This window comes from Sprattus sprattus (assembly GCF_963457725.1).
Source record: "Sprattus sprattus genome assembly, chromosome: 10".
In the NCBI taxonomy this organism is placed as follows: domain Eukaryota; kingdom Metazoa; phylum Chordata; class Actinopteri; order Clupeiformes; family Clupeidae; genus Sprattus; species Sprattus sprattus.
This window is the reverse complement of record NC_137908.1, coordinates 20119931-20146171: the sequence shown is the minus strand read 5'-3', so window position 1 is coordinate 20146171 and position 26241 is coordinate 20119931. Positions and strand designations below refer to the sequence as shown.

At 46.7% G+C, this 26241-nt stretch overlaps 1 protein-coding gene across 3 annotated transcripts in view; it reads right to left on the bottom strand.

Annotated features, from left to right (window-relative positions):
* The window catches only part of srgap3 (SLIT-ROBO Rho GTPase activating protein 3), a gene marked incomplete at its 3' end in the record, with an annotated part of 71021 nt that overhangs the window by 15024 nt on the left and 29756 nt on the right, over positions 1 to 26241 (bottom strand). For all 3 annotated transcript variants that reach the window (XM_080846148.1, XM_080846149.1, XM_080846150.1), the window contains exons 3-11: positions 22172 to 22334; positions 17941 to 18003; positions 10491 to 10676; positions 8407 to 8535; positions 5990 to 6211; positions 5626 to 5727; positions 3890 to 4087; positions 2993 to 3077; positions 492 to 519 (exon numbers count right to left, since the gene is read on the bottom strand). In XM_080846148.1, coding sequence (XP_080702274.1) covers positions 492 to 519; positions 2993 to 3077; positions 3890 to 4087; positions 5626 to 5727; positions 5990 to 6211; positions 8407 to 8535; positions 10491 to 10676; positions 17941 to 18003; positions 22172 to 22334 — 1176 coding nt within the window. The remainder of the gene's footprint in view (positions 1 to 491; positions 520 to 2992; positions 3078 to 3889; positions 4088 to 5625; positions 5728 to 5989; positions 6212 to 8406; positions 8536 to 10490; positions 10677 to 17940; positions 18004 to 22171; positions 22335 to 26241) is intronic.

Below are 26241 nucleotides of genomic sequence, written 5' to 3'. Positions count from 1 at the left end.
AGCTCACTGATGGTTCCTGGTTCGACCTCGGTTGTGCATACTTCACTGACTCCTCGTGCTACTGATTTTCTATCTGTCCATTTTGATGCCAGTCAGGCTTGTTTTTACAACTGCCACCAAGAGTTAATGGACTGGAATAAACTGTTTTCATCTGTGCATACTGCTGACTAACGTGAAGATGACATGGGTAACACCATATTGCGCTAAAAGCTCTCAATAGGTCTAAACAAACAATGAAAAGTAAACACCTACAAGGAGAGAAACATTTATGCCTGTCAGCAATATTTTCATATTTAAAGTAAATACTACTGGAGACGCAAGTGCATGAACTTTTCAGAGCACATTTTTCTGATTAATCTCTCAAATCCTGTCTACACTTTGTGCGTTAGAAGGTTTTACATCTGTTTGAGAGAATTAGCAGTTCAACACTGGGACTTGGGGGAGGACTTCAGAAAATGTCTTGGTTTCTCAGTTCTGTCAGAGTGACTTACCTCGTAGTTCCACATTCAGCCCTTTCTCCTAAGGAGAGGGAGAGAGAGAGGAAGAGAGAGGAAGAGAGGGAGAGAGAGGGAGAGAAAGAGAGAGAGAGAGAGAGAGAGAGAGAGACATGAGTGAAATGTTATTAAAAGTTGGCATCTGATGCATTTTGCCTGTGCTGCATTTCTTAAAAAGCATCGGCCCAAACCCAGCAAGGACTCTGAGGAGAATAGCTGTGGCCATTGAGGGGAGATGAATGGCTTTAGCCACAACACCCTTCTGGATACAAAGGCTTTCAGCGGTCTCCGTAGAAACCTTGCAGAGAGCCAGTGGGGTGCAAGCCTGCTCTGTCAGTTGGGAAGAAAGGAAGGCTGGGGGTCTGGGGACTGGCTGTGTGTGTGTGGGGGGGGGGGGGTTTGACTGGAGGGACATGGCAGGGAGATGGGGGAGGGGAGGGTCATTTTAGTGGTGACACTGAGCGATGTCTGTGCCGGCTCAGTGAGCTCTTTGTCTCGAGCCCTTCCCATCTGAGAGCAATGGACAGGGCTGCCAGAAAACACAAACTCACATTACACACAGACACACACGCACTTTCTCTTAAACACTAAACGTACGCACACACAGTCAAGTCTTTCTCATTTCTCTCTCTTTTGTTCGCTCTCTTTCTCACACACACACAGACACACTCTGCCAGACACTTACAGTACAAACCGCCTCGCTCACACAGACATGCATTTTTTTTTCTGTCCTTAATATGTGCGCTCTTTCTCACGCACATGTTCTCTCCCGCACACATTCACAGTGTGTCTCTATCTATCTCAAGTCAAAAGTCATGGACCTGGCAATTACTGGAAGAGAGATTCTCCATAGCTAAAAACCCATCATAGCGAACACCCCAAGAAAAAGAAAAACATCTCAAAATCAATACGAAAATCATATGCCGGTACAGCAAAAACACTTTAATTTCCGCCTCACAGATCCATAAGCTGATACTGAACTCTGATACTTAGAACTGCATTGCTTTGTCAATTTACAACAGCATGGCGTTTTGAAAAAAGGGAGAGCTATGATTACATAGTTTTTCAATATGTACTTTTAGTGCAGGGAGAAGGCCTATGAGGTCTCTGGAGCGTTCATGGGAGAAAAACAACAGTGCATTTCCTGCCAGTCATCTCCATGAGAGATGGCCTCACTCGGCCACCTGCCCCACCACCCCCAAAATTACATTTCTGCACCTGCAGAGCTCTCGTCTCCTCTTCTTCCAAATGTCTCATTTCATTTCATGCACTAGAGCCAATGAACTGTGAACGCGGATATTGCAAGAGGGAGGAATTTTTATGCGAATCATATGCTCTCAAATCATCAGTGTTCTACAACGGCAGTAGGTCTGCAGCAACTCCTTATCCGACGCCATGTGTGCAAACTCACTTCAGTTTTATTCACAATGCTGCCTCAGCTATTCTTACTGAGAACCTTGGTAAACTGTTTATTTGCATTGAAAATAATAGAAGTTAATTCAATCTTATTCATTATAGGAGGTGGTTCTTCATGACCAGGGCTACATATTCTTTGTCTTTCCTCCTCTAGTGGTGTTGGACAGTGGATGCCAGGTGGTGCCCACCCCAGCCAAGTTCACCCACCCCACCCAACAAGCAGGCAGAATGACTGAACACAGCTGACTTCATTAACAGAATGCACATCTGATCGATTAACGTGAATAATTTAGATGGGTGGGGCAATGCTTGGAGCCACCATATGTGACTGATGGAAACCCATTTGCAGAGACAGGTGGAGATCTTTCCCACGTGAGCTGCATGCTGCATTTCAAGCTCTGGCCCAGACCACACAGCATCCCGACGACTCCACCCCAGCAGGGGCGTCTGGGCTGAAGGTGGTCCACACGGGGGAGGAGGCCGAGGGCATGGCCGGCCTCAGCTGGCGCCTCCCTCAGATCCCCTCCATTAGATTGCATCCCCGTCTGGGAGCAGCTGCCTGCAATGAGCCCGTGGAGCAATGTGGAGGTGATAGATTGGGCGTAAATGGCCCCTGGCAAAAGGTGACAAGCGCTCCCCCTCAACACCCATGTGGCGAGCACTGAGCAGTGGACAGAGAAGGCTCTCCATTACCACCTCACAAAAAAAAGGCCTCCGCTTTCCTTCCGCCAGTCCAGCCATAGATGGAGACATCCTGATCCAGCAGCCAGTAACTCCCACAAGCCTACACCCCTGTTGCATTTAAACTGGGCTACTTCCTTCAGTTGTCATCCATGTCATTTCCCTGCCCTTAGGGCAGAGGACCCTTAATGGTGAGGCACTGCGTTAGAAATCAGCCCCGGTTACATACGATCCCATTAGAGGCAGGCATGAAAGCACACCATCTCATTAGAAAGGCTCGTTCAGACGGACCCTTGGGAGGCTAATTAGAGGTGACCGTTCAGCAACTAGAAAAGTTACACTTCACATGAAGTGCCGAACACAGAGAGATAGTGAGAGTGTGTGTGTGTGTGTGTCCTCACCTTCTCCCAGGGTCTGCTTCAGCAGGTCGTGCTTGGCCTGCAGCTTGATGATGAGGTTGCTGCCATTCAGGTACTCCTTGAATTTCTGCAGGAAGAAGATGAAGGCGTCAGCGAGCAAATGCAGCTAATGCTATCTGACGGGAGCTGGTCAGGCCGGGGCGGGGTGGAGTGGGCCATGGCGGCAGCCGGGGGAACAGATTTCACCCCTGCTCTGCTCCCCTCCGCACGGCCCCAAATTCAATCTGTTCCACGCAGGATTTAATCTCCATATGATTTTCACAAGCATGGGGCCTGTCATGAGTGTTTTGGGTGAGTTTACGTGATGATGGGGGAGTGCTGACAGCTCTGACAGATGAGACAACAGTACTGCAGACCACAGCTCCTGAATCGCTACAGAGCGGCACAGGGCTATGGCCGGAAAGGCAAAACCATAGAAAATAACGGAAAAGTAAGACAGCTAATCTAAGCTATTAGTGATGTATGGAGTGTGGAAGTATGCAAGGGTGTAAAAAAATCTTCTAGGTTTTGGCCATGTAGCTGTGGAAAGCTAGACTTTTGGGGTACAGCTGGCTATAGCCATGTGGTATATGTAGCCGTTGAAACTACTGAAAAACTAAGATAACTAAACTTAGCTCCAGGTAGTGACAGTGTGGTAGAATTCTGCATGCAACGGAGTGGAACAGTATTACAGGTAGTGGGAAGCTAGATTAGAGTACTGTATACAGACAGTGTACTCTGGTAAAGTTAGCTTTATTGTATATATGTGGTATATATGCAGACTGTTATGTATATATACAGGGCTGTAAAGGTGATGCCATGCACCTGAGAATTATCTAGGCTAGGGGGAGCTATGGATGTCTAGCTTTGCGAGAGCAAAAAAGGGCCATCCTCACTCACAGTGAAGTAAAAGACCTCGGTCTCCTGCTGGTTGGCCCTCCTCTTGGCCACGTTGACCTTGCTCATGTAGGTCTCGGAGGCCACAGACTTGATAGACTCAGTGGAGCGGCTGTGCTGGAAGGCGTCAGACACGTCAAAGTCCTCCACAGTCAGCATGTCCTGCAGAGTCTGCATGGTGGCATCCAGGGTCTTACGCACCTGACAGAGGGAAAGGGAGTGGTGTTTTACATGCTGTGATACTGTGATATGCTGGCTGGAAGGGGGCCTTTAAATTCAACCTTATTGATCCATAAGTTCATATTGATGGCTACTTAGAGATGCTTACTTTGGAAGCTACACAGGAGTCAGAAAAGCACAAAGGGATGGGGAATAACAAAGATTACACACTCTTTCAACACGTAGTGTCATTGCAGGGAAGAGGTCTATGAGGTCTGCAGATCGTTTTAAAGGACACAGTGGTCACACTTTTTTTTGGATGTTCCCCTTTAGACCTTAGTTCTAAAGATGCTCAGATTATAAATAAACGATCTGTTTAAACTCTGTTAACTACAATTTATGGTTAAGGTTAAGGTTAGGGGATGGGTTTGGTTAAGGTGATTTAGTTAGTGAACAATAAGAAAGACTAACAACAAACTATCTGTAAAGTCTCTGTAGCCAGTCTATCCAAATAAAATGTTACAAAAACAACAGCACAAGGACTCACATGATACAAATCTATCTGATTTATATGTCATGTCAGACTTAAAAGGTAAGGTTTGCAATTCTGGCAAAAGGATGTTCATATTTATGCTCAACAGCCAATCAAACTACAACCATCCCTTCCGTCCTCTTGAGACGGAGTGTTTATTGGCTAGAAAGGTTTATGACTCAGAGCGAGCCACTTTGTTTGTTTTCCATTTACAGAGCCAGGAGTTAGTTTTTTTAAAGCGCAGACTAAACGGACAGCTAGAAGACTGTGAGGAGCAATTTGCTGAATTTGACAGAAAGTGTATTGGATTAGAATCGCTGACTCACTTTTAGGTATTCACATAGGCACAGCTTTGAATCCACAAGTAGGGAATTGGAGTTGGCTATACTGACAATAAGGCACAAGTTGCTGCTCGTCATCTATCTCAAAAGATTTACTGGGAGACCGTTCAAGAAATTACTGTTAAATACACTTGTAATTTAGGGAGGTCTGCCTATCATCGTGTTGGCCTTAGGTTCACACGCCCCTCAGCCTGTGAGCACTGAGGGAGGGCAGTCTATCAGGGTCTGCATGGCTGCCTGTAAAATGGCTTGTGGTTCCATTCACAGAGCAAAGTGATGAATGGGCCTCATTCTCACAGTGGCACCAGTTGTCCATTACCAGGCACTTATGAGACGCAGGATGATAGGGATAAGACACAGCCATCAATACAGAACGACAGGGGTCATTATGGCCTCCAGTGCAGCCTGCATACACTTAGCCAGGAGAGCTACACTCATATTCTGTTGCTGGGTGCTGTGACTGGGTGGGCACTGATCTCTGACTACCTGAGTGAACTGAATCACCTTCTGAAAAAACCCACCGCATCCTGAACAAATGCTAAATATATACTCTACGAGCTCCCAGGGCATACGGCCTGCAAATTGAAATTGAAATGAGTGCAACTGCAATCCACAGAAGAAGAAAAAATATCTCCAATCCCAAATTAAGCAGAAAAATAAATGAAGGAGGGAATAAAAGAGCCAGGGCGTTCAAGTGGAGCACTTACCTCCTCGTTCTCGATCTTGAGCGTGGCCAGGCGGGACTGCAGCTGGTGGTAGCGCATAAGCAGCTCCGTCTGCACAGGCTGCTGGGCGCTCACCTGGCACACCTGAGATGAGAGCAACATGGGCACACGCATCCGTCAGGCAACCCCAGTGGCATTCAATTGTTCAGTCACTATTCAGCATAATAGATAGTTGCAGCCGGCTTAGGCTTTAGCAACTCAAACATCTTTGTTCTTTTAGCTGGTTCCCCATACAGGGTCTCAGCTTAAGGCACAAGATCATGTCACACTCATGGTGCTGATGTTCAAAGGTTTACAGAAAAGAAGAAAAAACAGACGCACTAGAAGAGGCATAGTGCCGTCTCACCTCGTCACCCATGTGTGGTAGGTACTCAAAGCGCATGGGCGGGCAGAAGACTTGGTTGTGCATGTCCATGAGCTTGTGCTTGTCGCTACGAGGGTCCAGGTTGTCCACGGCGTTCTCAATAACGTCCAGCCCCTCGTGCCTGGATGTCTCCAGACTGTACTCTGCTGACAGGTACGTCCGTAAGGTTCGCGCCAGGCTGGCGTGGTAGCCCAGGTCACAGCACTGAAGAATGGAGAAGAAGGCAGGAAAGGAGAGACTTATTCACACTTCACCGTTCACTTCATCTAGTATTCCAGAAAAGGCAAACGTTAGACCTCGATCTGGCTAAAACGCAGCTCTATTTGAATCAAGCTAAAGTCGCTTCTTTCTGCAAAATGAAATCAAGGCTTTAAAATGCAGTACAGTATTGCCAGTGCTTGGCTGATGAAAAAAACGCTGTGAGGAGGCGCTCCTGTGATGTTGGAGATAAAGACATAAAACAGGCTCCGCATTTCGGCAAATTAATACGTAAAAGCCTGCTGCAAAATGTGATATAACTCTCTATATAACAACACAAAATTAGAAGCGTAAGCACAGCAGGGAATCCTGGCATAATTAGTTAAAGAGTAGAACTGCATAAAAACTAACCTCATTTAGCAGCGCTCCAGGTTCAACTTCCTAACATGCCAGAGGGGACTGCAACTAGTGTGAATCACTTAAACGTCCCTAATGAACACATGGCTATGGTGTGACCCAGTCTGTGGGTTAACAGAGAGGAGGAATAAAAGATTCCTAAAGCCCCAGAGCAAGAGTCAGGTCGGCGTGTTGTAATGCGCGTGACGCCACACGTTTATCTTCCACCGCAGTGCAGGGCTGGGCTGGGCTGGGCTGGGCTGAGCTGGGCTGAGCTGGGCTGGAGGCGAGGATGTGTGCGTTTTACTAAGCAGATTGTTAGCAGCTGCCGTCAAGAGCTAAGCAATCCCAGTAGCGCTGCAGTTCCACCAGGAGGGGGGGGGGGGGGGGGGGGGGGGGTTATTAGCATAACAGATTAGCACCTGAATACACAAGGCACACTTACAGTAAATAGCGGAGTTAAGTTAGGATAAAGGCATCTCGCTTCTATGACAAGAACAGTTGATGAGTATGGAGAAAAAAGACAGAGTTTGAAAGGATAGTGTTATTATGATGTCTGATCTAATCATCTAAGATCTATTATTTTTTTCAGGGGGGGGGGTTGTTTCCACGCTCAGCGCTTTGGAGGAGTGCCTGGCATTTTGTGCAGATGAAACACTCTGCAGCCGGCCTGCTTAGCGTCAGGCTGCCAGCGAATGTCTGGCTCTGACACCGGATCCGCTCCCAGCGAAGGATGTAATGCTCACAGTCATTTTCGCCGTTAGCTCGGCTCACGCGGAGAGGCGTGGCCAGTGGACATGACAGACTCAAGAGTCCACCTCAGCAAGAAACAGAAAAAAAAGACACACTGCCGTCAGAGCAACCAATCGCAGACATCTACAGTCTGCAGCATCTGAGGCAAATGCAGTCCCAGCCCTCAGTAAAGAGCACACACTATATGTGAGCTCTCAACATGAACACCCCACATACAATTGCTTTACGGTCTCTATCCCTCCAGACTGTGGTAGTTCATTCCCATACTGCTCTGCTCTCAAATGCATAGGAGCAGGAGACAGGCGTTCAGCTCAGAAAATGGACACCAATAAAGCTCCAGTGTGCAGGAAGGAGCTGGGTGAGACCATTTAACCACAGGGGTCTGTCTGTGCAAGACTGCTATTAGTGGTTTTCAAAGCAAACTCACCAATGTGACCAAAGGTAATTCCACATAGCCCCAAGTTAATGTTGGCATGCTCTTTCGGCCATCATAAAAAGCTCATGGCCCCCCCCCCCCTTTCATAATGCCTCAGATAGGACCTCTCCTTCTCCAGTTCACATCCCGTCCACATCAAAAACAACATGGAAGCGGAAAGCCGAAACAGCTGTGGGCAGCTAGGTCAGTGCAAGAGAAGAGCATGTCAGAAGAAATATCCTGGGGCATCCAGTGAGGGTGTGTGGGTCCACATGGGTCCATGCTTCCTCCCTGCCTCGGCCTCACGGAATCAGGAAACCGCAGGAGTTAGGGACCCCTGGCCTGCTCCAGCACCGCAAGCCTGAGCAGTATTTCAAATGTCAGAGCCTGTTTTTCCAGGCTCCCTTCTGACAAACGACTACAGAACAAGGCAAGGGAAAAAATGGCTAGAAGCTTTCCAAGGTGTAGGACTAAACCCTGGGAGTTATAAAGCGGTAACGGCAAGTTCAGCTCACACTGCGGTCGGAAAACAGAGCGGCGCAGTAGCCTCGTTTCAACCCCACCGTTCTGAGTCCCAGCAGACAATAAAAGACAAATAAACAGATAAAACAACTGCAGGCCCACTGCATCCACTTACATCAATCATATCGGAGACATCGTGGATGTAGTACTTCGCCACCACCGCGTTGGTCGCCGCCAGGTTCAGCAGGTAGTCGTTGCGCGCCTTGGTGCACTTCAGCTTGTTCTCATAGTACTTGGCTTGCCTCTGGAGGTGAAGGGAGAGCAGAGGGGAAACATGTCAACAGACTTTACCATCCACAGTCACAGTCATTAGTGAAACACGCACAGGACAAAACAGACCACGAGTCAACATTTCACATTTCACAAATCTGGGCTGATGGTTGTAGTGTTGTTGTTGTTGCAGTGGATTGATCAGCCGTAATTGAGGCAGCGTGGCAAGTGGTGACACAGGAAAAGGTTGGGAGGGACCACAGCAGTCTGCAGTCAGCTGGTCTCCCCACTGAACACTCTCCAGATACTGGCATCTAAGTGCTATCAAGCCACAGGCACACAAACTGAGAACTAGCAGCTGTTTACCCCAGTCCTCGCAGTTCATGCCTCTGGACAGATGACAGTAACTGAAATTAACTCAAGTCTACGCCTCATGTGTGTCAGGCCTGTCCACACGCACACACGAGCCACTGCCTTCAGACGCGGTCGTTCATTAGGTTCGAAATCCAAGGCTATTTACGTTTGATTATTTTATGGCCTCCCCTAACATTTCCCATATTCCCATATTCCCATATTCCCAACATTTCCCATATTTCCTCAGCTGGTGGACTCCAGATGGGAAGACCTCCATATTTTAACATACACAACAGCATTCCAAACCTGTCAACTGTTCTCATGCAATAGAGTGTGCGTGCTGGCAGGCCAATACATAATGAACTGACAGAAAATGTCTAGCAAGCCAAAGCACAAACATAAACACCAAATCAGTCTTTATCTCAACCTCAAACACAAATTGAAAACACACATGACAGAACTGAAGTCTCCTCTTTGCTATGCCTAGGACAGAAGCCCAAAGATTTGTCCTAAACCTAGCAAGATAAAGGTAAGGGACCAAGGGCCTCTGCTAGCCTCTTAAATCCCTTGTGCAGGTAGGACTGGAGTGCAGACTGCAAGCTTGCAGAATCAGGTCATGCAGCAAAGACAGTCAGTGAGAGATAGCAAGACGGAGAGAGAGAGAGAGAGAGTGAGAGAGAGAGAGGGGTGGGTAGGAGAGACAGAGAGACAGCATCCATAGCTACAGAGATATAAATAGTGCAGGCCTGTGCAGTTTTTGCTGCCAGCCTCTCAGTGCGCTCGCCACATGCCTGAGGAAGAGGAGAGAGCTGTGCCTCCGACTGCCTTCAGATTCCAGCACTGTCCCTAACAACCAGCTCATTTACATGAAAAATACAACGCATCCCAGAAGAAGAAAAAAAAAAACACACACAAATTTGCCTCCGGAAGATAAACCAACACCAGTGTCTCAAGCACAGAGAACAGTGGGATCCGTCAGCCCTGGTGGCACACTCCCAGCCACACAGCCGGGCAGTGGCCTCACATGAATTAGAGTCGCTGCTGGGGCTGGGGAGATTACCCGGGGTTCGGGTCAGTGATCTGGAAATGGTGGGCTGGTCTGTTAGGCTGGCTGGTCGGAGCCGAGGGATGCCTTCCGGCTCCAAGAGCGAGTTTAAGGCTCCTCACAGCACTGTGCCTGGCTGCCTCATTTGGCCTCGGCCTCAGTTACATATCCCAGCTCTCATCGCACATCTGGACTCATCTCTTCTGACTTCCACAAGGCTGTTTCACAGAGGCTAATCAAGGCTTATCAACTCCATATTTGTTTACTGTTATGATCTCCCAGAAGGCCAGTGGGATGATCAGATGCAGGGGGGAGAGCTATAAGCTAAGCCACTGCAAAGGCCTCCAACTTACGTGTCTCAGTGCTCTGCAATACTGTGAGCCTGAGGGGGTCTGCAATCAGATTCGGGTATGTGTGTGTGTTTGTGTGTTTGTGTGTGTGTGTGTGTGTGTGTGTGTGTGTGTGTGTGTGTGTGTGTGCGTCTGTGCAGGCATGTGTAGAGATACTGTGTGGAGACGGAAATGAAGTGAAAATTGCGGGGCCGTTGCCTCCGGTCATAACGGCGGCGGTGGCTGGGGCCAAGCTCTTACCTTCTCCTTCATCTTCTCGATCTTGCGCACAGAGCTCCGGCGCTGAGGTCGGTCCTCGTGGCGCAGCAGGTTGACGTTGAGCTCACCAGACTTGCTGAACTGCTTCTCCTCCTGCTTCTCAGCCTCCTTCAGCTTGCTCTCAGCACTAATGCTCTCCGTGTGGTACATGTGGTACGTCTTCATCACCTGCGGGACACACACACACACACACACACACACACACACACACACACACACACACACACACACACACACACACACACACACACAGAGAGGAGTCAGAATGGACAGACACACCCAAATGCATGACAGCAAACTGCACACATTGCTTGAAAGGTCAAATCTGAAATAGTGAATGCCCATTCCTGCCTTATGAGTCTGAACTAAGCCAACAATCATGCAACCCTTTCCCCGAGCTCCTCCAGTTCTCTTTTCCCCTCTGAAAGGCACTGTGGCCCATCTGCAGTCTGTGATCCCAGTCACACTCAGGGCCGCCGCCTGTGTGCACAACCTCCTGCGACACCAGAGCATCAGTATTCCCATCACAGCTCTGCAGTCAGGAGAAGAGCATGAATATGCTTGCAGGAGAGGAGAGGAAAGAGGGGACAGAATGGCTGCCAGAGAGGAGGACAAGAGGGACGCCAGCCAAACCCCGGCTGCTAACCCTCTCCGGTGCCAAGGCCATACCCTCTCCTGTGCCCGCTTACACTTTATTCACAGAGCAGATGCTTCGACATGTACACAAACGCTATAGCCATACGCACTCAATACGAATACATACATGTGTGTTCTTCCAATGTGTGTTCCCAGCGGAGCCAACAACAACTAAAGCCAACACGCCACTCCCACAGTAGAAAGAGAGTAGAAGTCAAAATGATCAAGTTCACCAAACACCCAGGGTCCGTTAAGCCCTCTGGGGTGTTACCAGCAGAACCCTGAAGCCTGTCATTATTTGCATAAAAAACACACTAAAACAACCAACAATGGTATTGTCAGGCATTTTGGCTTTAATGTAGCGTGCAAAGTGTAACTAACGTCACATACTGTGGCATGCGGGCATAAACAAATCTTATTGCACAAAACATATGCACACACACACACACAAATGTGTGGAGCTACACCACTCAGCCAGATCCTGTCTCCCATGCACAGTGCAGATGCCAGTCACATGATGTTTTCAGTAAGGGCCTGACTGAATCAAGCTGCCAAAGGAAGCAGGAGGGGGGGATCCGTGCGCCACTCATCTGGGGCAGACTTGGCACACACACAAACACAGAGGCACACTGGCACACATGTGCGCACACACACACGCGCATACAGACACAACCCCCCCCCCACCCACCACCGCCACCACTACCGCCACCAACGCATCCACCCCCCTCCCTGTTTGCACACACTCTGTGAGAAGAAGGGATTGTTCATCCCCTAATGTTTGTAGAGATTCCTGCTGTTCTCTGTGGGTGGGTGGGTGTGTGTGTGTGTGTGTGTATGCGGTGTGTGTCATTTCATGGCTAGTATACCGTTTGCCCTCCGCTTCACCTCCTCCCCTCAATGATCCTGGGGAGATGGCCTCTCCTCCTCACAGACTGTGTCTAAGAGCAGCAGCACTTACGCAATAAGAGCATGCCTCCCTGTACGCTCAGGGATAAGAGACGTTATGTGATGATGGTAGCACACTGTAGTCAGACTGGGCTGCTTCCTAATGAGAGGATGCTCCCCTCCCTCCCGCTAAGACCTGCAGGACAGGCAGGGCCACCCTGGGATGTCCTGCATCGCCCTAGCCCGACAGTTACAGGGGCTCGTTAACAGAGCCCAGATGTGGGGAGCATCTTTAAACATGGGAACGCCACACACTCGGCGCCTCAGCTGTTGACAGGGGAAGCCAACAGGCTAAGCTATTAACCTAGAAACTGCCAACTTCAAAGCACTCTTAAAAGTGCACTGCTTTGTCAACCAGGCTTGTATTCTTAACCCCCAAAACAGATACAAACAAAAACATGCAAACACTGAGGTCGGCTCTACCATTCTAGGCAGAGCGCCGCAGTTAGTCATTTCCACCTTGGGGTTCTGCATCATTCCATTTTACAGATAAAAAGAACAGATATTTTCATCAAAGCATGACTATACATACATATTTTATGAGTTTTCATGAGTGAAGAATCTACTGCATTTTCCTGTGCGTCTGTACCAGCCTAGTGACCCATTTCTTTTCTTCATACATGTAGTATGTCTTCAGACAGCTCTGGCTGGCCTGCCTGACTGAAAGCCCTACCGTGACAGAATGCAGCTGAAGGGGAAAGGGGTGGTGAGTTGGAGGTGGTGGTGCTCTCATGACGCTCGACAGCTTTAAGCTATTTGGCTTTAAAAACCACCACTGTGGAGCTGCCGCGAGGCGAGGTGCCCACAGATCCAACAGCTGTGATTGCCTTTACACCTTTAAAGAGAGCGCTACGCAAACTGAGGAAGGGAACTGAATAACACATCTGCACCGGCAGCAGCTTCTCCCTCTGCCTAATTAGAAATGCACAGGGAGTGTTCTTCACATTGACAATTAGAGGCTTGTGATAACGAGATTCAGGATTAAACTACAAGCAGCACATGACGGGATGTTTGTTTTCACCCAAAACCTAAAAGTCCAGGCTTGAGCCCAAAAGAAGGGTCACTGAATTCAAAGCCTTCATTAACCGTATCTCCACTATCAGGCCAAATGCAGAAGAGCTAGTGCTGCAAAGGCCAGTTGCATTTCCACTGTCACTTCCGGGGCTTTATTGTGCCTCCTCAGGGCTTACTCGGAGACAGCAGGGCTTTTGAACCGCTTATTACTCTTGTGGCAAACAGGACCAAAATGGTGCTTGAAGCCGTGACAACGTGAAAGGTGGGATTAGCGTGGTTAGGTAAGAGTGTTCAGCCTCAAAACTACAAGATAACAAGTCACTATCAAGTAAACTACACGCTACAGAGTAATCTTAACAAAACATTTAAAATGGAGAATCATTCCAGCTGGCCAGAATGCAAAATCAGGTCTCTACTTAATATTTGGGCTAACATAAATGTGCAAGTAGGAAAGAACAACCAACACAACTATAATACTTCTGATAGGTGTCCTTGCTGACTCAGGTAAAAGTGTTCCAGACATGTCGCAGGCGGGCTATAGACATGGTACACGTCATGATCCACAACAGTCGTGGATCAAATCTCAATATATTTTAATACAAAAATCCCAGCTGCCTCAGATGAACACAATATGTTTGGATGTTTATTTATCGTCAATTTCAGAATGGATAATCTTTAATAACGTGGGCTAGCATAACATGCTAATTGTTCTTCACAAAAAAACATTATAACATTATGAAACATTATAAAGGGTATTAGGACTGCAGCTGTGTGCATTTTAAAGCAAACTAGCCTCTAGCTCATTACGATTAATTCGTGGAATGGTGCCACCTAGTGAATAATGTTCAAAGCAAAAATCTAGTTCCATTTCCAAAGTTCAATTTGGCTTGCTCAACAAAATGGCTGCCAACAGCCAAACACAATTCAGCAGCCAATACATGCCTATATGGCCAGTTTTAATTACATTTTGTAGGCTGATTCATAATGGCATATAGAAGCTTTTTACCCAATTTCAAACAAATCAGCCATAGCGTGACGCTACAACATGCTACAACATGTTTTCCTCTGTTCCTCGGACTTGCTTTAATCTGAGTCTGCTCCATTGAGCTGTGATTATGGGGCGTGTTTCAACGAACCAGGAAAGAAAATGCCTCTTCGCTCAATTGGATACCTAGAACTAATCAGAGTAACGTAGTATGACCATCTGATACATTAAACTTTTACCGGATCCCGTAGGAAGGACGGCAAAAACATCTTCTCGATCGACAAATGCCTTAATCGCGTTTCTCTGTTCCTCTTTCAAAATTAATGTGCCGTCAATATCTGCACTTACAGGCTCACGAGATGCCGCCATCTTTGTTGGATTTCGAATCTACCGCTTGATCATCTGTCCATCATCGTATAAAGCCCACCCTGGCACTTTGATTGGCTGTACTGTTTTCTACCAGGAAAAAATTCTCCCCAACGGTCGAAGAGCCAGACCGAACTTCCCGACCACATTTTTTTGTGGGCGGGGTTCAGGCTGGTATCCAGGCTACCTAAGTTCTGTTATAGATATTGATATTTGTAGGCCTTTAAGTAGCATTCACTCTGCATTAAGTATTGTTTTCAAAACATATTCCTGTCTTAAACTATTAATTCTACATGTTATATTTACATGCATATTTTTCAAAACTTTGTAAACAAATGCCAAGTACCCAAGTTATACAATGAAGCTGATATTGTTGCTTGTGTAAACATGTACAATTCGCAAAATGCTCAATTATACTATGGTTTTACGGCAATACTGCGGGGCTATCAGCCAAACAGTAGAAACGCAAATGGTTTTCGTTCTTGTGGCCTGAGGCAGGGATTTAAAAATTATTTAACCAAATTTGGTTAATTCTGGGCGGACCTGGACATTAACTGTTGACTATGCATCTGACTCTAAAAAGCACTTACTGTGCAGACTCTGGCTCCAATTTAGCCAATATGGCCAACCAATTTTGGCTTCATTACTGCAGAATGTACGTGCATGACACCATGCTGTCCATCTTTTTTTTACAGTGATTGCCCCAGGCCATTAACCCCGGTTGGCCAAAAAATAGCCCTAGGTCGCACTGGTCTGATAGTTGAAACATGGCTATTGTGTCCACACCAGGACAGAGCTTTAACTGAAAGCAACTGCCCAGACCTTGGAGACCTGTTATGAATGAATGCTGAGGTATGTAATGAGACAAAAAGCAATAGTACTGCACAAGCCCTTCCTTTTATTCCGTTTCCACCTCTGGCTTTATCTGTAGAAATTGTGCAAACCTGGTTGACTGAGCATCATCACACTCTGGGAACACAATTGCGTTTCAATGGCTGTCAGCAAAGAGGTCCCCAGCCTGAATAAAAAAAAATGTCTGCTTCAGAAATTACTTTTTCTAAGCGGGTAGAGAGAGGAGCCAAAATAATGCCTCCGTGGCGATTTAAAAGCCAGGGGTTGAATGAATGGCACATTTTCATAATTTGTTGCAACAGAACTACAAGCGGGAGTGCAGGCTTCAAATTCATTAAAAAAATTGCTCCTGGTTCCGCAGAGCAACCAAATGAAATTCAATGTGCTCTAGGCCTTTTTCTTTAAGTAAGGTGAGTAATCAGCGCTGTGACTGCTTTTTGTTTATAGGAAATGCCAGGGTGTGTTGAGCTTTGAGATTTCTCATTTCACATTCGAGACACAGCTCCACAGCCCTCAGGGTAAAAGGGGCCTTGCACCTCCAATCAATAACAGCCATATATCACAACAACCAAATGGATACAGCCTTTAATTTTCATTACTGAATCAATGCAGAGCATTTGTGCGATTGCGTTTCCCAGGGGCCCTCGTGTGCTGGCTGAACTGAACACAACAAACATCTTGTAGCTGTGAACCCAACAAATACTCCGATCTTATCATAGTTTCCTCACACATACTTTCTCAACCATATTTTAGACTTCCTGAATCCCTGCCTCTTTTTAAGTATACATGTCAAATGTCGAACAATGTTGACATTCATCTGCACACCACTTTAACCGCTAGAACATAATCTATGCCTTTCCACGTACACATTTCCATTTCCTGTATCAGTATATTTAGCACCACACCACATATGAAAGCACACAAGGTTAACGCTTCTGAAGTATGTACTCTACAGGAGAAATTAGTAGAAAGCGAACAAGACACGCTTCCTTTATCCTCACATAAGATACAACCTACAAGTTTATCAGTGACTCCACAAATATCCACGGAAGCTCTCACTGTGCAGGATGAGGGAGGAAAATGAGAGGCACTCGCACTCGTCCGGCAGTGACCTTGAAAGGCACACCGCTTCCCATGGGGGTGCGCTGTAGAGTGAACAGAGTGCAGCTCCACTTGTGGCCATTTTGGGGAGACGGATGAGGGAGCAATTGCATCCTCATTCATAAACATCATCTCTGAGGAAATGGAGTAAAAGCTCAAGGGCAGATGAAAGTGCTGCTCTAAAAGTCTCGTGTGGATTAGAGGTCAACTGCACTGTTTACCTGGTGTTCTTAAAGCCGTCAATGACTTAAGATACTACAGGATTAAGGTTTTTTTCTCACCGTCTTGTCAGATCCTCTATACTGCCTGACTTGAAGGAGCCAATCAGTATCCAATCCCTACTGCTCCCTAGACAAATCTTCATAGTGCTGATGGATGTTCAGCCATTTGTCCAGAGTCCTTTCTGGGATAACCCCTGACAGGGACCAAGCCCTCAGAGGTGTTAAGCTCAGCACGGTTTCCACTGGTTGCTATGCTTTCTCCCATTATTACGCAATCTCACTTAAATACTGCTGACAGACAGAGTGGAATTCTGTTAATGTAATCCAGATTGTCTTAACTGGATGTTAACTCAGAGAGCTACAAATGCATGCTGTCTTTGCAGTGAGAATACACTGGGTGACTTCATTTCTATGAGGTGGTGCAGAGTTCAGAGTTTTTTCCCCTTTTCTTCAATCTTGGCTTGACTCTTAGATGTGCCTTTATTTTACCGTCAGAATATAATTTTGCATATTGGAGAGGCCACCTGTTCAAATTGTGTCCCTGACCGGACAGCTGGATGGCCTGTGTGAAAGATAGTCATCTGGGCCAGGTTAGTCTTTGATAGCTTGTCTCCTTTGACACGGGATGAATAAGTAATCTCAGTCTGTTCTCCTCGGGGGGAGACAGGAGTGCTGAAGTTGCCTGGAGTTCATCCAGCAGCGGGTACAGTGTCTCCTTCAGAGCACAACTCTCTCAGCCGGGGGAGGGGAGACAAGAGCAGGAGAAAGGAGGAGGAAATCAAGACAAGTAGGGTGGGCGATAGAAGTATTTGAGCATAATCTGCCTTTCACTTCACCACAAGAATAAATCCTGGAAGAGAGTTTAATTTGAATCAGGCTGGGAGAGTGAAGGGCTGATGATGAAGGAGAGAGAGAGTGAGAGAGAGAGAGAGAGAGAGAGAGAGTGAGAGAGAGAGAGGGAGGGAGGGAAAGAGAGAGTGAGAGAGAGATAGGGAGGGAGAGAGAGAGTGAGAGAGAGAGAGAGAGTGAGAGAGAGTGAGAGAGAGATGGAGGACTCAGATGAGAGATAAGAAATTTGACCTATTACAATGACAGCGACGGGAGGATGATAAGATAAAATACACAGAGATACAAAATGTGAAATGAGGGCTCCAACTAATGTTTGTCCTGACAAAATGGGGGAACACAAGGATGACTTCCACTCAGAGGGCTAAGGGTATATGCTATATAGATATGTTTGATACACAAGTAGACAGATCATAAAAGAGCAAAGGCGAAAAAGAGAGTCAAACAGGAAACAGGTTTTACTCACAGTATAGAGTTCATTTGTCACCTTCACCAGTTCTTCATGCATCTGGATCCCGATATCTTTACTCTAAAAATAGAAAGAAAAGAAGAAAAACATAAATTATGCATTTGAGAACTAGCAATGACAGACAAAGCCACTTACCTCCAGTACATTTCCATTCAAAACAAAATGTGGGCCAACAGCTCCACAATCAGCACAAAGCTCAGATAAGCTACAACAATGCACTGAGCCCAAATAGAGAGACCATGGTGGGCACATTATCATTAACTGTCTGGGATGGAAAACCCATCAGATCCATAACCAGATAAGAGGAGCCCCTCAGTGAGCTGGTCTAAAAGGGTCTCCAGTCCACCATCACCCACATTGCTTTCTGGAGGAGCGCGTGCTGGTCGGGTGTGTTATGACAGTAACGTGATTAACTTGACTTCCTCTTCTCGTAGTTGCCTTCTCGGCAACTCTACGAGAGTGCTGCAGTATGTGTGTGTGTGTGTGTGTGTGGGTGTGTGTGTGTGTGTGTGTGTGTGTGCGTTTAAGTTTCATGTTTCAATTTATACCCCACCAAGCTGCCGCCACCAGCACCACTCTGCTCCACTCCTCCTTTCCTGTCATTATCGCCGCTCTATGCTTAGCCTGCGCTTTGACTAAATGTCAATCCTCTCATTACAGTGGCACACATCTGCTACGTTGTGACTGACAACTCCCTCTTGCGCCTGGCAACCTTGCTGAGGGGGTGGATCTGCTTTCTGCGTATTCTCTGAAGACACGAGGGTGCAGCACACAAACCCTGAAGCGTCTCCTCGCGTGCTGGAGGCCTTCACTTTACTAGGAACAAGGAAACTGGGACAGCATAATCAAAATGATCTTCTGAAAGAAGGGTGGAGAAAGTTCATCAAATGAACCTGAGCACTTCTCTCTCTAGGTTAAGAGAATCAAGAGGATGGACAAGTGAGCTCCTCACATCTCCCACACAGTTATGATCGGCAGGTATGATCGGAAGACACACACACACACACACACACACACACACACACACACACACACACACACACACACACACACACACGGCTGTGAGCAGAGAGGTGAGAAGACGACACACTTGCAAAACTGCACTACATGTGCGACAAACAGCACAACGTGGGAAGGCGACAGCTACGAAGAACTTGTGCCTTCCGGAGAGTGCTAAAAAACGAAATAAATGAATTATAATGACACACACATACACTAAAAACTGGTAAAACTTGTTAAAAAAAAGCATTGCCCTGACATGAGGGGGCCTGACTGGAGAGAGATAGAGCCACCTGCCACAGCATGGGCCTTGAATGTAGGAGTGGCAGCGCGGAAGTGTGAAAAGAGATCCGTTCGGTGACAGAATGGCTGCTTGCCGCCCCGCTTCAGACATCACACCCCTCGCTGGTCACTGCTAATGGCTCGTTCTGCCCACGGAGAATATTTCACAGGATAGTTTACACTCCCACCACCACCAAATGTCCTGCTCTCTCTCGTTCTCTACTTAAGAACCACTCCTACCCGAGCTCCATTTACACCAGTGCATTTCCCCCCCGCCCCTCCTGCCATCAACAAAGATGTATTACACCCTGTACTCCCACAGAGGCCCTTTCTGTACATAAATCATAATGGAGCTTAATATGCCCAGATCAATACAGCCCCCACAGCACTGCTCCAGTCTGGGCTCCGAGCAATGTTTATGGATCAGAGATTATCTCCACACACACACACACACACACACACACACACACACACACACACACACACACACACACACATGCCTAAGAACCCACTGACACCTATGGAATATTCCAGCAGCCAATACTCCATACAAGACTTGTAGCAGAGTTGTTGCATCATCGTTGAACCTTATTTTGGGCGTCTGTGGGGATCCACTGCTTCCTTGATATGCTGAGAAGCACCACGTTTTACTGGCATGAAAGCCTTGTGATCTGACCCTCTCTGATCTGTGTGCCCCATGTGTGCTCCATTTTTAATCTTAAAAACAGGAGCAGGAGCTGTGGATGTCTCGGGTTCAATGAAATATCAAATTAAATCAGGGCGAGCGTATGGCATTTGTATGGTTGGCTGGCTGTGATGTCAAATACACTGCGGAGAACGAGGACTGCACTGAGCCCACAGGGATGAGGATGGGGAGAGAGAGAAAGAGAGAGATAGAAAGAGAGGGAGGGAGTGGGGGGGAGAGAGAGAGAGAGAGGGAGAGGGAGAGGGAGTGGACAGCCCTGATGCAAGAGCTAGCAAGAGAGAGAAAGCATTAAGGCTAGCAGAGGACTCTGCTATCCTTATGTATAGCATTTCTTAAGTATGGTGGTCTTATGTATAGCAATGGTGGCCTTATTGAATCCTAGAGCTATGAAAATACTAATAAAGGACATTTCTGTTTCTTCTCCAATGTTCAATGAGTTTGCTGAATCACCTCAGTGGACCACAGCTATGGGCAAAGTAGGCAGGCGACTGAAGCACTCACAGGCAACATCCGGGCGCCTGAGTGATGCGTTCAAAAGGAACAAATGTCCTGTTTAAGAAACGTCCTCGTCAAAGGGGCTTTTTCCCACGGGTCAAGACACCATCATTACCATACCAGCCAAACAACCCGGTGTGCTTCAGAGCCAGTGCAAGGGGAGGAACAGGTTTAGCCAGAGGCTGTACAACCTCCTGCTGTGAAGCAAGGCTGAGGTATTTGCGCTTGGATGTTCCAAGTGCAGAAGAAGAAGAAAATAACTGCACCAGTGTTTTTGCCTGGTTTCTTCCACAGGGCTTTCAGCTATGCACCACTTCTCCCCGCCACCTCCATAGTGGGATTCAAGAGTGTGAGAGGGCTTCATTTGATGCACCTTTCCTCTCACTGTGGAATGTGCCGATTTAGTTTTTTTCTTCCACAAAATGAACGACAGGAATGAAATTAAGAGTTGCATTAATTCCCTGTGACAGGAGGTAAGTCAGTCCAGGACATATTTCTCGGACAACTTCTTAGGCCATTTGGCTGCTCTCGTCGTGCGAGGCTTGTCATTGGCTGGCCAAGGACTCTGGGCAGGCTGGCTGCAATGGGAGCAGACCCAGGGTGGCAGGCAGGGCCTCACCTACAGGAAGCTGAGCCAGGTGAAAACACGGTGCCTGTGTTTAGCTTAGACCTCAGCCATCTCTGCTATGTGCTGACAGCGCTCCAAACACGTCCCACTGGGGTCTAGAGGATAGGCTGGGCAGAGGGGCACCCTGCAGCAACAGACCCTCGCCAGACACACACAAACACCAAGACTTAAACACACACACACACACACACACACACACACACACACACACACACATGTACAGACACACACAAACACCTAGACTTAAACACATATACTCAAAAAACAAACACACACACACACAAACACCTACACTTAAACACATATACTCCACACACACACACCTAGACTTAAAGACATATACTGAACACACACAAACACATACACACACACAAACACACCCACACACACACACCCACACACCCCTACACTTAAACACATATACTCCACACACACACACACACACCTAGACTTAAAGACAAATACTGCACACACACACACACACACACACACACACACACACACACACACACACACACCTAGACTTAAACACATATACTCAGAGGGGTAGGCACGCACACATTCTCTCCAACAGAGCTACACATGTGCGTGTGCGCACACACACGTACGTACGCACACACACATACGCACACACACGTACGCGTACACACACACACACACACACATACGCACACACACACACACACACACACACACTTTTCCAAAGTAGGATTGCTTGTGCACATGAAGCAACTTGATCACCATGAGAACACATCCAGAAAGACTTCCATCCCAACAATGACTTCATTCTTCCGAACAGCCCAATAACCCATGGCGACTGCACAGTGAAAGCCTGTGAGGTCAAAACCCTACAGACAGTTTAATTCTTAGTCATACCAAGTTTTAGGCCTACAAAATCTACGACCTGATGGCATCAAGATAACTAAAGAAACTATCCCCGTCATCTTTGATCCTTAAATGTCTTTATTCATGCTAACTGCTATTGAATAATTTTGTCAACACCTAATGATGTGCATAAACAAATAAACTATTATCTTCTTTTTCTAGAACGAAGATGACCTTGACATTTAGACATAGAGGATAAATGGTCTTAACATTTCCCTACAGAATCCACTGACCTTCTTGAAGAGCCTGATGACGTCCTCGGAGATCTGGGACAGGCGCAAGATGACGTTGTTGATGTAGATGTCGTTGAGGGTGGCATGGTCCCGGCTCTCCCGACGCGTTTGATTCAGGACCAAGTACCAGCAGTTCACAGAGGACAGCAGGTGTTGGTCTTTCCTGAAACACAATAGAAATTCAGGAGGGTTAGAATCCTTTAGGTGACTGGTCAGCTTTCAGCACCCAATAGCTAAAAACAAAGAACTAGCATAAGGTAAAAAAAAACAGAGGTAATTTCCTGTCAGTATCTAGCATCTGTTGAGTTGACAAAATTTAAACAAAAATGTAGGCATTATGCCACAATTAAAAAGCAAACAGGCAAACAATAACATTAAAAGATCGTGTTAAACTTGACTCCAAAGGCCAGCATTTCTGTGATGTCCCCAGCGAATTGTGTTTACAGCTCAGGGATGTTTCACAGAGGGGCATACACAGGCAGTCACATTACATTTACATTTGCCCCTGTTTTTTCTGTCAGACTGGGTTGTTTTCAGCCCTTTGAAGTGCCTACTCCACAAAAAGGAAGCTGGCACGTTTCCAGCCCGCTGTGCCCCACTCAAAGAGAGGAAGGAGAGCCCATGCCCAAGCAAGGTCTCACTGCCATGCTGCTGTTGGTGGGTAACATACGGCAGGCAGCCCACTCCCCGCCTGGCAATGGTCTGACACCACTCCATTGATTGCTTAATTCCTTGATGCCGGTTGCCATAATGACCCCTGAAGGGGAGCGTCTCAGCTTGGGGCTAATCAGCTTTCAAGGCTTTCACCGTCGTCCACCTCTCTCTATCTGAATCCCATCTCAGCACACATCAATCAATGAGCCCGAGCGAGAGACGAGGGAGACCCCTGGGTGTCAAGCTCTGAAAGACGGCGAGGAGGTTTCAGATGGAGACGAAGGCCAGTGAACACGACAACGTTTCGGAATAGAAGGCACGAAGGGAGGACATCAAAGTGCTTGAGCATATAACCACCACCCCCTCGCCACCCCTCCCCTAACCGCCACCCCCTCACCATCCCTCCCCCTGCTCCTTCGGCGGGGCTTCCGAATGGCTAATCACCTTTAATGAAGCTCATATCAGCCGGCTCCAGCACAGAGCTCCTTATTTGGACCGCTCTAATCCTCGCTAAACCTCAAAGCAGACACAGAAACACACAAACAAAGACACATGCATGATGCACGGCTGAAATCATTGCCAGACCAGACCAGACCAGACCAGACTAGACTAGACTAGGCCAGGCCATGCCTAATCGCTCTGCAGGGTGGAGTGGTGGAGTAGTGATGGCGAGGGGTAGTGCTGAAGCTCACAGCAGCCACTCTAAGCACCAGGCTGCATGCAGTGAAGAGCGCTCGCAAGGCACAGAAGCCCTCAGGAGTCACTGAGATAGGAGTCACTGCTGTCAAGATTAGCTCAGCTGACCTATGGTGCCATTTCACTTCCATTTAAAAAGAAATAGAGAGGGATAGTCTAGAGACAGATAGAGAGCAAAAGAGAGAGAGGGAAAAAAAGAAAGATAGAGAAAGAAATGGGGGGGGGGGGGGGGGCGAAGAGGAAAAAAGACCAGATGATTTGGGGGAGATGTCACAATCCGGCCCCTCCATTCGGAATGGCGAGAAATGGGATACAAACAGCGTTGGGGAGGGGGGTCTCTCTCAAGGAATGTTCTTCTGCTCAGATGAATCTGTGCTTTCCAAACAATCAGAGGAGGAAGGCCTAGATTGACTGTAAGGCAAATGTCTCCTTTTAGAGTATGCAGCTATCTGGAAATAGGTCACACTCACTACAGGACCCCCAGCCACCATTCCCAGAAACAGATTAGGCCAATGAAAGAAAGAGACAGAGAGAGAGAGGAAGGAAGGGAGGCTTGGTTGAGAAAAAAAAAGATTGAGAACCACCCTCTCATGTCCTTTATAACCCTCTTGCTAACAACTTTTTCACCCTGAAAGGGCATTGCAGATCAAAGGAGGGATTATATTTCTCAACTGAATTGGAAATATGAAAATACGCCTATGCTTTAATTGAATTGTGTGGTTCGCCTTTCTTCTATTCTCTCTATAGCAAGATTCCTTTATTCTCATGAAAAGTTGGAAGAAACCAAAAATTAGGAAATTTCAGAATCCATTGTAAAACCCTTAAACCAATGCTTTTGTGCTCTCTTGCAGCAGATTCTCTTCATTGCAGCACATTGAACATGTCGCCCAATGCTATAGACTTCAACACATCATCAGTGTAGGCGACCCCTGACTGGCGCCTGATAATCTCATTCAAAGAGCCTTGATAAAGAATAAAGGGAGAAGAAAAAAAGAACACCTCTATCCATCAATCCCTTTCAGAACACTGTGATGATAAATTAGCAGCCTTAAGCATGACAGGCTTACATACACTCTCGCTTGAAATCTCTGCCTCACTGCCATCTTGACATGTACTAGACAACGCGAGTGGGTCAGCCTTCCCTTCAAAGCCTCCCGTCTACACAAGTGCTGACCACACAGCTCTTAGCAGTGTAATCCCATGGAAAATAAACACTCTTCCTGCTTATTTAAATAAAGTCAGCTGTTCTGCGTGACAGAGGCCTGAGGCCCGTCTCCCACAGCCCACACTCTCGCTGCTCCTGGGAGCTCTGCAATGGACACGTGCCGTGCAGAAGAGCACTCATCAATGTTTGTGCATGTGCTGGAGGAATTTGTGCCTCGACTTTTATAGTGTTTATTGAGTTTTCTAACTACTCTGTAAGATCAGCAACTCGGCACAGACAATCGCTCTTGAGGCAGAAAACTGAACGGCCTAAGCTTCCAATGATGAGAGCTGTGGAGGTTGTCTTCCATGAGACGAATGTATTCAAATCCTCAGAGTCCAATCATTTCAATGGAATTTCCAACAAAAATTGGCTCTGTATTTTCAGCCACTGTCCTCATTAGCAGCAGTGCAAAGGGTTGACAATTAGGCCACAGTTTCCTCTGAAGAATATATGAGTGGAGGCTTCTAACAGGCCCATGTCTTCTTGAAAGACATCTCTGGATTCACAGGCTGGGCACTCCCTACTACCATTGCTATTGCAACCTCCATATTTAGCATTCACAGGAGCTATTGATCAAGGACCGGAGAAGATGGGATGCAACACTGTGTCTGTACAAATGAGAGAGCCAGAAAGCGAGAGAGAGAGAGAAAGAAAGAAAGACAGAAGGAAAGAAAGAAAGAAAGAAAGAAACTAGAAAATGCATTTCCTGAAGGAAATACCAGTGCATGAAATGCAAAAGTTAGGAAAGGAAGAAGAAAAGAAAGAAGAGTGAAAGAAGGAAAGAAGAAAGGAAAGAAGAGTGGAAGAAGGAAAGAAGAAAGGATAGAAGAGTGAAGAAAGGAGAGAAGAGAGGATGAAGGAAAGAAGAGTGAAAGAAGGAAAGAAGAAAAGAAAGAAGAGTGAAGAAAGGAAATAAGAGTGAAAGAAGGAAATAATAGTTGAAGAAGGAAAGAAGAAAAGGAAAGAAGAGTGAAAGAAGGAAAGAAGAAAGGAGAGTGAAGAAAGGAAAGAAAAGTGAAAGAAGGAAAGAAGAGTGGAAGAAGGAAAGAAGAGTGAAAGAGAAAAAGAGAGTGAAAATATTGAAAAAAGGAGATACAAATGGAGTGAAGAAGAGAGATTGAGTGTGAGAGAAAGTAGACTGAGAGGGATAGAGAGAAAGATGGAGAGATGGAGAGAAAAAAAGTAGAGAATGGAAGGTGTCTTAATGTTCCTAGTTACAGTTAAATTGAGAGGGACAGAGAAGAGGTTCCTTTGATTTGGCGCAGCTGTCAGTGAAGCACAGGTGCAAGCCAGTTTAAAGACCCTATTATAACGTCATAATGGCCCAATGTAAGTCAATGGGAAAATTTTGATTCGTTTTTATTTAATAGCTTAAAAAGTATAAAAGTTTAGAAAAGTGAAAAATACATAGCATAAGTGTCCTTTACAAGACCTACGCGACAAAGTTTGAATGAAGTTTCTACGTTATCGCAGAAAAAGGTAACAAGAATAAGAAGAAGAAGAAGAAGAAGAA